This window comes from Coffea arabica, chromosome 4c, assembly GCF_036785885.1.
Source record: "Coffea arabica cultivar ET-39 chromosome 4c, Coffea Arabica ET-39 HiFi, whole genome shotgun sequence".
NCBI classification, from domain to species: Eukaryota; Viridiplantae; Streptophyta; class Magnoliopsida; order Gentianales; family Rubiaceae; genus Coffea; species Coffea arabica.
The window spans coordinates 4,900,521-4,913,744 of NC_092316.1; the positions used below are offsets into that span (position 1 = coordinate 4,900,521).

The 13,224-nt window shown below is 36.6% G+C and overlaps 3 protein-coding genes across 3 annotated transcripts; 1 reads left to right on the top strand and 2 right to left on the bottom strand.

Annotated features, from left to right (window-relative positions):
• Positions 1–1,336: 1,336 nt before the first annotated feature.
• Positions 1,337–3,871, bottom strand: LOC113738709 (uncharacterized). The gene is made up of 5 exons (XM_027265949.2): positions 3,660–3,871; positions 2,879–3,039; positions 2,106–2,192; positions 1,828–1,986; positions 1,337–1,601 (listed from the first exon to the last, which is right to left on the bottom strand). Exons 1-5 carry the CDS (start codon positions 3,787–3,789, stop codon positions 1,503–1,505), a joined length of 636 nt encoding a protein of 211 aa, XP_027121750.2. The 5' UTR covers positions 3,790–3,871; the 3' UTR covers positions 1,337–1,502.
• A 2,910-nt stretch (positions 3,872–6,781) lies between these two features.
• On the top strand, positions 6,782–7,912 carry LOC140005035 (uncharacterized). The gene is made up of 2 exons (XM_072045107.1): positions 6,782–6,868; positions 7,370–7,912. Exons 1-2 carry the CDS (start codon positions 6,782–6,784, stop codon positions 7,910–7,912), a joined length of 630 nt encoding a protein of 209 aa, XP_071901208.1.
• A 1,118-nt stretch (positions 7,913–9,030) lies between these two features.
• LOC113738751 (uncharacterized protein At3g17950-like) lies at positions 9,031–10,412 on the bottom strand. Its single transcript, XM_027266008.2, has 2 exons — positions 9,824–10,412; positions 9,031–9,734 (listed from the first exon to the last, which is right to left on the bottom strand). The coding sequence occupies exons 1-2, from the start codon at positions 9,905–9,907 to the stop codon at positions 9,201–9,203; spliced, it is 618 nt and encodes a 205-aa protein (XP_027121809.2). The 5' UTR covers positions 9,908–10,412; the 3' UTR covers positions 9,031–9,200.
• Positions 10,413–13,224: the final 2,812 nt, after the last annotated feature.

Genomic DNA, 13,224 nt, shown 5'->3' on the forward strand with positions numbered 1-13,224 from the left:
GAAGGATACCATAATCAGTGAGAAAATTGATGAACCTCAAAATTCAAAATTGTCCGTATTCCAATGATGTCAGATGTGTCAACCGTAGAGTCATTCTCATATGTTTTGATTTGAGATAATAACAAAAAGTTCCCTCAAGTTTTGATGTGTTTTGCTGTTTACCCTCTAAGTAAACATTTAGTAAATCAAAAGGACAATTAATGGCATTCCTAAAAAGATAATGAACAGACATAAATACACACCAGTTCAGGTTGAATATAATACATATTTCTCTTCTTTTGTGCAAAGTTTCAGATCTATCCATTTGAAATAATCGTATCCATGACAATTCTAGGTAACATATTTTTGTGTTTCAAATTATTTTTATAAAAAGCACCAAAAAATAACTAGGCTATTATAAAAATCAACCTTATAATTTGAATATTCAAGAAATATCCGTTCAAGATTTTCTAGTGTTTAAAATCTTCACACAAGAGTGCTATTTTATCACATTTTACAGGTTTCTTGGGTTCGTTCTTCTATACGGTATGATGAACAATATCTAGAAGAAGAGCGAGGAAATGAATTTGAAGAAATTTAGGACATTTTTATTTTATAAGATGACGAACAACATAATAAAAAACTTTTGGGGTCACTTCTTCTTTACCGAACATGGAGCGTACCACTTTTGTCAGAAAATTTTAATGGGGGCTATTTTTGTCAATTGAAATATTTTAATGACCCATTTACTAAGGTGGACTCACAAAAGGGATAAAGTGAGAAAAATGAAATGTTAGAGGGTAAACTGCAAACACATCAAATTCTAGGGAACTTCTTGTGATTAATCTTTTTGATTTATTTGTTGTGTAGTGCACGTGACAATAATGCCAATCAAGTTCAGAGGAACGACAAGAAAGGAGAAACAAACAATTATGAAGGAAGTTTCCCGGATTGGAAATGCATATCAAACTAATTATACGGATTTTTCCTTTAATGGATTGCTTGTTTCCATCGGAAAATATTATCGTTTTCCGTAATCACATTTTCCTATCACCTTTTTCTCTCACATATATCAAATCGTTACAATAATTTTTCCATAAAAAATGACAGAAAATACAATCCAAACACAATTTAAGAATTCTAAATAGCAGCAGATTGGATTCCATTGAAGGGGCTAAAAATTACTTTCAGGACTTTTTATCTTTTTGAGGAATCTTTTGTCACTTGTTCTGGGCCAAGTCGAATGAAATTAAGAAGCCAACTTTGCACGCCTTTTTCAAGTCCTACAAACAACTGTAGTTTCAAGGCGTCTTTCCAGATCAACTAACTACATTTTGCCACCAAGACAGGGTTACAATTTACCATCAACTTGGATAATTATATCTCAAACAAGAAAATGATCCATATCTGTCTTCCCTTGTTGGTCACTACATTTGATTATGCATCTCAATTGTACAAGAACACTTCTTATACAGGTGTATATATAAATGTACTTGAATCCTGAACAGATATAATAAAAACATTCAGGTACGTTGCTCGCCTTGAGTCGGTTGGCTTTTCTCTTCCTCGACCTGTTCCAGCAGTGCTTGTAACTCTGCTTCTGTTAAACTCTCCAGTCTTTTCTGTGAGACGAGATAGAAAAAGAACGAGAATGCAAAATTACTAAGCTTAGATGCAATCTACTCTGCAGCAATAACAGTCCACAAGAATCACTTTAAATATGGTGAATATCAAGAATAGGCTACTACCATAAAATGCAATTGCTTTGATAAATAGGACCAACGAACTGATACAAACAAGCTAGGAAAGAAAAGGAGAGTTTCCCAAAGTTAATGTCAAAAGACAAACCTCCATGACTTTGCTTTCATAATCTCGTAATTGTTGAGCATAGGTCATTTCCTTGTTCGAAACTCTGAAAATGTATGTTGAGATCCACCCTACTGTCAAACCCAAAACCAGGACTAACTGGACAACATTCCCAGCCTGCAAAGGATCAACTCCAAAGAACTGCAAATATGCGAATACCAGAATTAACGCTTGCAAGAACAAGGACTTGTTTCATAAAATTAATAATTACACACTTGTCCTAAATCACCATTGTTTAGAAGGCACAATGCGGACAGTACCTCCAATCCACTTTTCAGGCCTATTCCAAAAAGAGTTACTCCAAGACCAATCAATAGAACATCCTTTCTTGTGTATCCAAAAGGGGTCTGCATTACAAAAGAAATAATAATGCTTACTATGGGTCAGGGTAAACAAGTCGTGTATGACATCAGCCAGGCAATTAGCCAAGATGAGAAAGGAGACAATTGGCTACTCCATAAAGCTTTGTGTTCTGTCAATTTTCTTAGTTATGCATCTCAAAAGCTGTTAGCTAATGCATGTGCTGCATGAGCGTGATAAGGTTTCTTTGCAAGTAAAATATCATTCAAAAAATTCATTTTTTCATAGAAAATTAAGCTAAAGAAAACCTTTTGGTGCTAAGACAGATGAGAACTTCCTTGGTTTCTGAAAGAAAGAAGCTCCCTTCTTGCTCTACAGAAATGCATATGACCAAAAGCATGATATTGCATCGGAGGAAACTCTATGCTACATATCATTTTCCAGCTAATGGTACATTATCTTGTGAGAGTAAAATCAGAAAATGTCATTTGAGGATATCAGGATAAACTTATTTTCCATCCAGCATTCATGTACTGACTACCGAGTATCGCAGAATGAGTACATCTCATTACACGGAAACATTTTAATCTTGGTTCAAAGGTATCATTAAACATGACCAAATTTAGAATAATCATCTAAAACCTATACATTACAAATAGATTAAACAAGAAACTGATAAGATAGAATTGCCTCTAAGTGGAAGAATAGAGGTAATTGGACTTATTAGACATGCCTTGTCTTGGTCAGAGGAGTCATCACCACTACCATCACTGGAGTTTGAGGATATGTTGCTCCTGGGAATTGTAGTCACTTTCTTTGTCACGAAGCCATGCAATCCCCTTCTAATATAAGGCAAAGTTCCTTTTCTAAGAATTCCCTGTGAGATAACTCTATCTGAAAAAACAAGATCATATACTAAGGGAAAAAAGGGAAGCAAAAAAAAAAAAAAAGAAGGGAACAGCATACGATTGCATGATATGTTTCAGTTTATTGACCATTTACTAACAAAGAACTAAGAACAGTATGACTACTGAACTCCGTAAAGATTATTTTCTGAGCTACCAGTAGAAATTCTGTAGCTTATTTGAACATTGGCAGCACTTACGAGAATTCTGTACTCAATAAATTACTTTATAACAGTAGTTTTTTCCCTCTCTTTATAACAGATTTTAAATCATCCAAGCCTAAATTAGTACGTACTTTATGGAAAGTCATAAAGTCTACAGGAATAGCAACAATTATTTCACAACTTTCGTATCTAGATTTCACAGACTATCAATTTTCCCTTATCCTTTAGGCTGCATTGAAATGAACATTATTTGCAGAGTTTTCATGCTCAAAGACTTCTCTTGTTTGCACTCGTACATAATCGATTCACTAACAATCATCATATAAATTAAAACAAACCCAGAAATTTAAAGAATGATTTCAAAACCATATCAGATCATCGTCATAATTAGCGTTAAAAGAAGAACATTTAATTGAAAAATAAAGGAAATTCGCCAACTACTGACCTCTAGAGGGGTAGGGTAAACCTCCCGCCTTTGGCTCTGATAATGGAAAAGAAGACAAGCCCACCAAAGAAATCGCTCTACTTTTGCATAAAACGCTGTTACTTATGTCTGAACATGGTACGGATGCCATTTCTTTAAGGTTTTTTCTGCTGCTCGTTTTTGTTCCGGGCGGGCGAGTGTGAGTGGCTTCTAACCTTTCCTGTTAGACTGGCGACCGTTAACTTATCCTCTCGTAACCGAAAAATCTTGTTAGAATTGGGTCGGGTTCTGGCTAAATCCGGTACAGCAATTAACCCGACATTATGCATTACGGATCTCGGGCTGGCGGGAAATGTCTATGTTGCATCCTTCCGGACCTTCCCTTGTAGTATTTAATTTTCTCCAGGACTTCCTTTTCTTTTTTTTTTTTTGGATAAAAGACATTAAAAAAAATACGATGATAGAAATACATTAAAAAAATACGATGATAGAAAATACATTAAAAAAATACGTTGATATGATTAATCTATCTTGACATGGTTCTAATTCATACATTGAGTACAATCTGATTTCAATTGTTTAAATTTCTTACCATTCAGGGGTTAACGATAGATAGTTGAACTTATTACTGTGCAAATATTTACAATAGTTATCGATATGGTATTAGAGATGTAATCGAGCCGAGTCGAACTCGAGTAGTGCTATACTCGAGCTCGACTCGACTCATATATCCCTAGGAGCTCGAGCTCGATCGAGTCAAAAAAATTGATACTCGAAACTCGACTCGATGTACTCGCGAGTAGCTCGAAACTCGACTCGATAAGACTCGATAACGAAGGGTATTTTGTAAATTCCATCTAACTTATACCCATTATGGTCATTTTATAATTATAATACATATATATTATTTAAATTATAAATATATTATTTAAATAACTCCGGCTCGACGAGCCTCGAGCGGGGGATTTTTGACTCGAAACTCGACTCGATTTACATTCGAGCTACTCCAAACTCGGCTCGAACTCGGTCAACCCGAGTTCGAGCCAAGTCGTTGACCAAGTTACTCGCGAGTAGCTCGCGAGTAGCTTGGCTTGCGTACACCCCTATATGGTATGGTATTGACTTTTTTTTTTTTAATACATTATAGGGGCTGGATGATACATATGTTATCCACCAAAAGTAAAATGTATGTATATATTGTCAAAGTTTCTGTTAATATCTACCACCCAGTTTTCATGTCAGTTCTAAACTACATAGTTGTTGGCTTCAAGTAATATTTGGAATAATTACTGTAGACTTGTTGGGATACAGTATTATTTGAAATAATTATTGTAGTACTTTTTATAATATGATGTATATGAAATAAAAAGGTGATTAGAAATATAAAAATGTGAGTTGAGAAATGTGTTTATGATGCAAGCTAAAAAATTATTTGAAAAAAATTTAAAAAAAGCTAGCCACATTAAAAGAATCCAAACTACATTTAAAAGAAGCTTTCTTTAACGCAACACATAAAATCAAGAACATGGAGCTGATAACAATCAGCAAGGTGGACTCAAATATAATTAGAAGAAGAGAAAAGCTTGTAATCATGATTCCCCTCCTGAAAAGGTTGAACCAAACCACCTTCATTCATATTGGGCAATTAGAGAAAATAGAGATGCAGGGTAGTGAACCTTATTGGTCGATCATAGACCATAGCTTTCTATAATTGCTATTGGCTAATTAAATGCTGAAGGTCTCAATAATTTGTTCAGATCGATGGTGTCCATTTTTTGGAGCATGCACGTTCAAACTAGAATCTCCCAAGGCCTCAAAAGTCCCAACTACCCACCAACCATGAGACTTCAATTCCAGACACTGTTAAATTGAATAAAATTACTAAAAGACTAAGGAGCAACCGCATTAATCATTGGATTGGTTCCAATCATTGTAACAGACGACTGGCTATCAAATAGTATCAATATCTAGTTAATTTCATTACCTTTTGATTTGGCAACCACCCATACGCGGACGCGGAGATATCATTGTGCTTATTGGAATCCCAACCGCAAAAGGGGTTCAAGGATTGAAGTTAGTTTTTCAATGAAATTTTTTTACGTTATCGTAATCACATTTTTCAATCAAATATTTACTTAATAAAATATATATATGTATATATACATACAGAAATTTCAGAAAATAACAATCCAAACGCAAGACTTCAACTTTATAATATCATAGATGATAAATTAGATTGGCCATTTTTTGTGTCTCGAAAGTGTAGGCAATTAATTACCATTGATAATTCAAAATCCGAAATATCGATGCCATATAAGTTCCTCCTAAGTTGACAATCTCAAGTAGTACTTTATTAATGGGGAAAATACGAATTAACAGCTCGAGTTGCTTACAAAATGAATCTTTTGAGTGTACAGAATAGTTTCTTCTTCGGCAGTACATAACACCAACAAATGACACTAATCTCTTCAATTCACCTGCAGAAAAAAAAAAAAATCTCACCTGCAGCAAAGCAAAATCCAATGGTGACACTAATCTCCTATTAGCCCCTACACACAAGCCTCTTTAGACTTTCTTCCTCTATAAATTAGAATAGAATAGATTGTACAATTATTATCGTTGCCGGGAAAAAAAAAAATTACAACAACTCGAAATATAACAGGACGTCTATTACTCTCTGTCCCTAAAAAAAATTGTGTGCAAAAAAAAAAAAAAACAACTATTACCTTTTATTCTTTTCTCAATTTTAAGTCAATTCAGAAAAATGCTAGACCTGATGAACATTTGGCGTGACAAGTTTTCTATATGCACTTGGATATAACAGTCAAGAGTGGAATTGTACGCGGCTGCTGCTTGTTTGAACTTTGAAGAATTGTCACCAGCAAAAAATAAGCAATCCATTCAACTAATAATCTGAAAGCCTTTGAATGCGGAAAGCAACTCATACAATAATCCCGGAGCTGATTATCTTAATAGACTCTGGAATAATTTGCAAGCTAGCGAGAGACACTGTTATATAAGATAGTGACAGGATACCTAGAGCAAAGATTTGGGATTTCACGTTGAAACTGCACTAACGTTAGTACAACAGTTTCAGCATGCATAACCTTTTTAGCCCTGATTGCCTTCGATCGTCTGAGAATATGACGTGCTTGAGGAGATTGGAAGTAGGTGACCAGCCAGATGGATTATATTTCAAGAAAATGCTTGATACCATGTCATATCATTGGGTTGGTAGTGTCCTTATGCGAGCTTCCCTGCAGCACCCAATGCCTCTCCATGTGCAACTGAATATATGTTACCAAGAAGATTGAGTCCATGCATTGGCTTTATTATTATATACTACATTCATGTTCCATCATCTCAGCCTGGCTCAAGAAAATGAGAGCTTGATGTTATTATCACACCTAGACTCGTGAAACTTTTCATGCATTCTCGACACCTAAACACTTGTGCTTTAATTAAAAAAAACCCCAAAATTTCACCAACATTTGGTGCACCGTTCCCTAACCCCTAGTAATAATAAAATGTTTTCTTAGGCTTTCTTAGCCAAATACTAGTTGATAATAACCCATTCAACTTAACATTATATAGTAGAGCACAAAGAACCCACATTGCAGCATATATTTCTCCACTTCCTTTAACTACCATCTCTTTGTACAGAGTATTATTATGTCGTTTTGCCATTGAACCCTCAAATTCTGATCATCAGTTCTCTGCTTTCTTCACAGACTTGCCCTCCCGGTGTGTGGACTCTGTGTGATTGTGTCATGGGAAATGTAGCACTATGTGCACCTTCGATCATCTCCAGTGGTGTGGTGAAAGTTTTATTTAGTGATGGAAGATTGGTAATCTACACAAGGCCAGTGAAGGCAGCTGAACTTATGCTGGAAAACCCTGGTCAATTTGTCTGTGATTCTTCCCATCTAAAGATCGGTCATCGAATTCCAGGACTCTCAGCTGATGAAGAGCTCGAAGTTAGGCAAATTTACTATCTTCTCCCCATGGAAATGCTGTATTCAGTCCTGACAAGTGAAGAAATGGGCTCTCTGAATGATAAGTCTTCCAAAGCATTCAAGCAAGGAAGTCTAAGCTTTTCAAAGATTTTTCCAGTTCTTGGTGATTTCTGCCTGTTTCCATTAACTTCAGAAACCAGTAAGAATTTGGACTCTGCCACAAATGGTCCAGAGCCAGCGGAAAGGTATGCAAGACAGAGATCATGGAAACCTGCATTGGAGACCATCATTGAAGCGCCAACGCCACCATATGCCTAGGCATTGATGATGAGTATTTTCTTGTTTTTTTCCCCTCCTCTTGAATATCTTTTAATATACTTACTTCTTAATGCTTAGTCGATCTGATGTAATTAGAGTGTGAATCTAGGTTATCCATGAGTTTAGGTCAATGTAATGTACTTCTTTCACGAAGCACTATGATTGTGAGACCAATGATTTTTGCATAATATTGACTGACAAGAAGACAATCCCTAAGAAAGGTCAAACAACCAAGAAGCTTCTTGTTTTTATCTGAGCCCGAATTGATTTTCTTCTCGAGCACAACAGGGAAAGGAATTGAGACAACATGATATGACCTTCTTATTGTTCTTAGCCAGTAATTGCGAAAGGATAGGATGAATTGTATTGTTTATACACATCTATAAATTCGTCTTCTAGTCAATATGAAAGAACTAATTTGTGGGATTTCTTACATGTGAAGGACTCTATTCTGACATTAATAACCAGATAGCAGAGCAAAATCAAAATCTTTTGAGGAGTTGGCCACATCAAATATTCATATCCTTCATGTGATTCTGTTTCCCACTTTCCCTTTCATTACTGCAATTGTGGCCTCTATTTTTGCATGCCAAACATAAACAATTGGCTTTAAACCAAAGCCAACTCAAAGTTCACCAAAAGTGCCTCATTTGCCCAATGAAAGTGACTCAACAAATGCATGGTGCCAAAGCCTTGTTTGGCATTGGGCCATGGATGTGCGTGTGCTGGTAATAGTTCCAAAATGTTTCTCCTACTTCAAACAAATTTTGAAGCATCCAAGGTAGCAGAATGCTAAATTACAAGTAAATAATGGGGTATCTAATCATGCAACTCTTTCCCCATGTTTTATGCAGTGATTGTTGTCCATGGCAAACATATCATGACAAGAGATTTGTTCAAATAATTCTAAGTCCAGTCAAATGTTCCACCACATTATTCCAAGTCCATTGAGCAATTTTGACACTAAAATGCATCTTTTGATGGTGACAATTTCTACCTTCCAAGTATCCAAAGAACTGAAAAGCATATTAATTTTGTGTGCTTAATGGAGGGTTGTTTTTCTTTTCATCTTGTTTAAGAAAAAGAAGATGACATCAAAAAAAAAAAAAAAAAAAAACTAGGGAATCAAGCTTTTATCCACAACGATACAATTATTGATTCCACGAGGTGCTTATCCAATATTCTACAGCTTATTGCTATAAAATTTACCATAAAGTGAATAATTAAAAAGTTAGCACCAGAAATGAGAAAAATGAACAAAGGAAAAGGCAATTAGAGAAAAGGTATTCTATCCGACACCTCCGCCGCCGCCACCACTGCAGATGCCACCGAGAGACACCACCGAGAATCTACATAAGCCTCCGGCGGCCGACTCCGCTTCATCCACCTGGGCAGGTGGCAGAACCCTCCCATTAGCAAACAAAACCCTCCCGTCTGTGGGCTGCATATGGATTCCTCCAACTCCTTCAAGCTCCGTCGCAGCACCACCAAAAAATGCGCCGTCCCCGAACCTCCTTTCCACCTCCAAATACTCCCCTAACGAAGATGGCTGACAATCACACTCATCCCTGCAAAACCTCCACCACCTTCGTCTTCTCCACCGCCGCCTCTCATCCTCCTCGGCCGCCATTGCAACCGCCCTGTTCTTCTTCGCCTTCTTGTTTCTCCGGCAGACGTTAACGGGGCCGTTTGTCGTCGCCGTCTGAAGTTGCCGGTGCTGAGAGTGGGACCGGGAAGGAGCTCTGAATGTAATAGCTGGAAACGTGACGCCCATCAACGTCCCTAATGTCGTACTCCGGTCATGGAAAAATGAACCAGTAGACTGTTTGTAAAAATGCCCAAATGAAAATCTTCATACAAATGTCTATGTTTTAAGAAATGGGGCGGTGGTGGGGTAATTAGTATTAGTACCTCGGTGTCAAGATCGGAAGAGGAAACGGAAGAGATGGTGGGAGATGATGGAGGAGGCAGCAGCTCATTTGCAGGATCCAACATCTTAATTGCTGACAAACCTTCTATTTTCTCGCGTGTCAGCAGTGTGTTCTTTCTCTTGTTAAAATGCGTGTTGGGATTGAGGAGAGTGCGGGAATACAGATTGGCTCTTCTTGGTAGTTGATATTTCTGTGAAGAGGTAGCGGAATAAAGGAAATTGGAAAGAACAAAAAAGAAAGAAAAAGAGAAAAGAAGAAAGAGTCAAAAAAGTTTTGGGCCAAGGCCAACTGGAAATTCAGAAGTAGAACATGGTAGTTTGTGTGTTGTTTGGCTTTGCAAGAGTAGTATGCTTCATGAGTGCTGAAAGTGGGGAGGCCTTCCACACTATGCAATGATAAGAGTCAAGGAGAACAGGAGGTAAAGATGGAAAAGGGAAAGATGAGAAAGTGTTTGATATTTTATTTTATTTTTTTTTCATTTTTTGAGTTGGTATGGAGGGTTCTTTCTTAATTTGGCATTGATTTTGCCAAGTTGGCTTGGACTGAGAATGTTTACGTGCAAGAAACCTTGGTTTGGTAGTTCTTACGGCATCGGCTACGCCAATGAGTTCAGAAATTTTGGTCATCACTAAAGTGACTGGTGACCTAAACCAAAACCCTTTTGCCTTCAATTGTTTATGACCATATTCTTCCTTCAATGACAAGTTGATAGCCGGATGTAGACATTAGGACCAGTTTCATAAGATCTTCTCGATGATTGAGATATAGATTACATTAGGAATGAATTATACTTTGATCTGTAGAGTTAATTGTTAGTCATATAAGAAGAGGCTTTTAATTGAAACAAGGAAATGTCGGCAAACGTATCCACGGCTAATCCTTGTCCAGAAATGTACAAGTACTTTTTCTTACGGTGTCTATTACACCTCATGCTTTACACCTGTACCGTATTGATTTGATTGTGTTCTTGCTGAAGGTAAGCCATGCCAAGTGGAGGAATTAACAAATATACTTACTCTTAACAGGTCCATTCAGTGTGCTTTTCAAGAACACCCTTTTTCCCTACCTTTGATCATTGGGAGGGTGGGAATGAGGTCCAAGGCTCATCATTCGTATGTTTTTTTGGATGGGATTCTCTCTGTTCTTGATTTTCTTTTTGTTCCTTTATCTCAAGCCATGCTTTCAAGTACTTTTACGTATTAGTCACAAATTTTGGCTTTGCTTTGGCTTAGATGTTCTTTCGTTCAAATTTCTAATTGTTTTTTTTTTTTTTTGATGATAATTGGGAAATTAAAACGAAAACAGGTTTTGCTTGTGAAGTATCGAGTGTTCATTTGATAATGTTCAATGACTGGAGTATAATTCAATGGCATGAATCTTTGTGGGCGGGAGTAAAAACTTTCCTTTTTTTGGGCTGGATAGAAGTCCTTAATTGATGTTTGCCAAACCACGCGTTTGGTGTAGAACTGCTGATACATGAGGGAACTGGCTGATGGACCGGAAGAGCGCGTCCTGTCTCCAGATGCACGAACAAATCCATCATCAATGATGGATGAAGCTAAAGGCGAAGAATTGGATCAATGCAGTTGGGCTAAGGCAAGCCCAAAATTCTTGAAATCTCATAGGCGTCGGTGGGCTGCAGATTTGGAGCTTTAGTTGGGTCATTGCACTGTCTGTTGTGTTTGTTGAAAAGTTTCAAGAATTACGGCAAGTGCAAACCATAAAAAGAGTTAAAAAATTAACAAGGGATTTAGTCTTTTTTCAAACAAACGACAGTACAGGGGAATAATTTAACTATAACTCAACGTACACCAAAGAGAGTCTCGTTCAATTTAAGGGGAGACCCACAAAACTTACCCATCCAAGCAATTGCTGATTGGAAGGCAAGCAAGCCCTCAGGCCAGCCCTGGAAGGCAACCTAAGGGATTTAGTCTCTGTCCCTTTTTTTTGTTGTTTTAGTATCGACGAAGGGTGTGAATGAGTCGAACTTAATCCATTAGTTCATGAGTTTGTTCAGTTAAAGTTCTAGCTCGAACTTGCAGTGACTGAGTTCAAACTTAAGTAGCCAATTGACTACTTGAATTCAAGCTTAATGTACAAAGTTCAAAAGGTCATTAACCTTAATCGAGTTTAATCGAACTTCACACCCACGCACGCATATTTTAAATGTTTTATTTAGTAGTATAAAAAGTCTATTTTCTTCCTTATTTAAAATTATATGAAATATAAATTTATATTCCTTAAACTCGATTAAGTTCGATTAAACTCAATTGAATTTGAATTAAGCTCAATTGGGGTTTGATGATGACAAGTTTGAGCTTAAACTTGAGTAATATAAAACAAAAATCGAGTTTGAGATTGACGAACTCGAGTCGCTTGACATGATTGTGCCTCAGCGAGGATCCACCAATTCAATTGCACCACTACAAGGACAAAATTCTCATGCCCTGCTCAAAATACCAATTTCTGCTCTAAAATGCCTTTAATTTAGTAAACTTTCTAAAGAGCATGATGAAGTATGGACTATTATAGCAGTTTGCTTAGATGTCCAGCACAAAAATTCGTGGGGCATACAATAATTTCTTGAACTTATCCTTGCTTGTTGGGTTCACGAAGTTTCGCAGCTCCTTCTTGCTATATTTGGCTGGCTTTGACAATAATCAATTCCAGCATATTACCAGCAATTTATTCTTCAATGTCATTACTTTCTGTTTGAAAATCTTGAAACAAAGAGCACTCACATGAGATACACAACTAATAAAAAGAATTACAAACTTAGAAAAAGGTACATGCTTCGCGATAACTTTTGTCATATCAGGGGAGAGATTGGTTGGATGATTCAGAGGAAGAGGGAATTATAAGTAGGAGATCTCCGATTAGATCATTTTCACTTGCACTTAAAAATAAAAAAATTGTTAGTCTTATTCATTTTGCTCTTGAAAGAGAAAAAAATTTTCAAATAATCTCATTCAAATTAGGATACCTGCTACCAAGAATTTTGCAATTAATGGTTCTCTCACAAATCTCCAAAGAAGAAAGAAAATGTGTCTGAAATTAAAAATTCCAATTGGTATAATGGTGTGGAACAACTTTTTTTTTTTATTTTTTCTTTTTTTTGGGGTTGGCTTAACATGACCGCAATGCAAATATACGATTTTCCTTTTTTTTTAAGTCAAACACACCTAATTATAAAAGCGCTATAAATTGATTCCTTACTAAATCTGATACCCAAAAATAAAAAAAATTACAACTTGATTCATTTGTTCTCTACGTACCTAGCCGGGCCTGGTACAACTGACCAATCATTAGTTCGTCTTTGTTTTTGCTCGTGTTGGGTCGAGAAAATGTCAAACACGGATACCTGAAAAACATCACACTCGA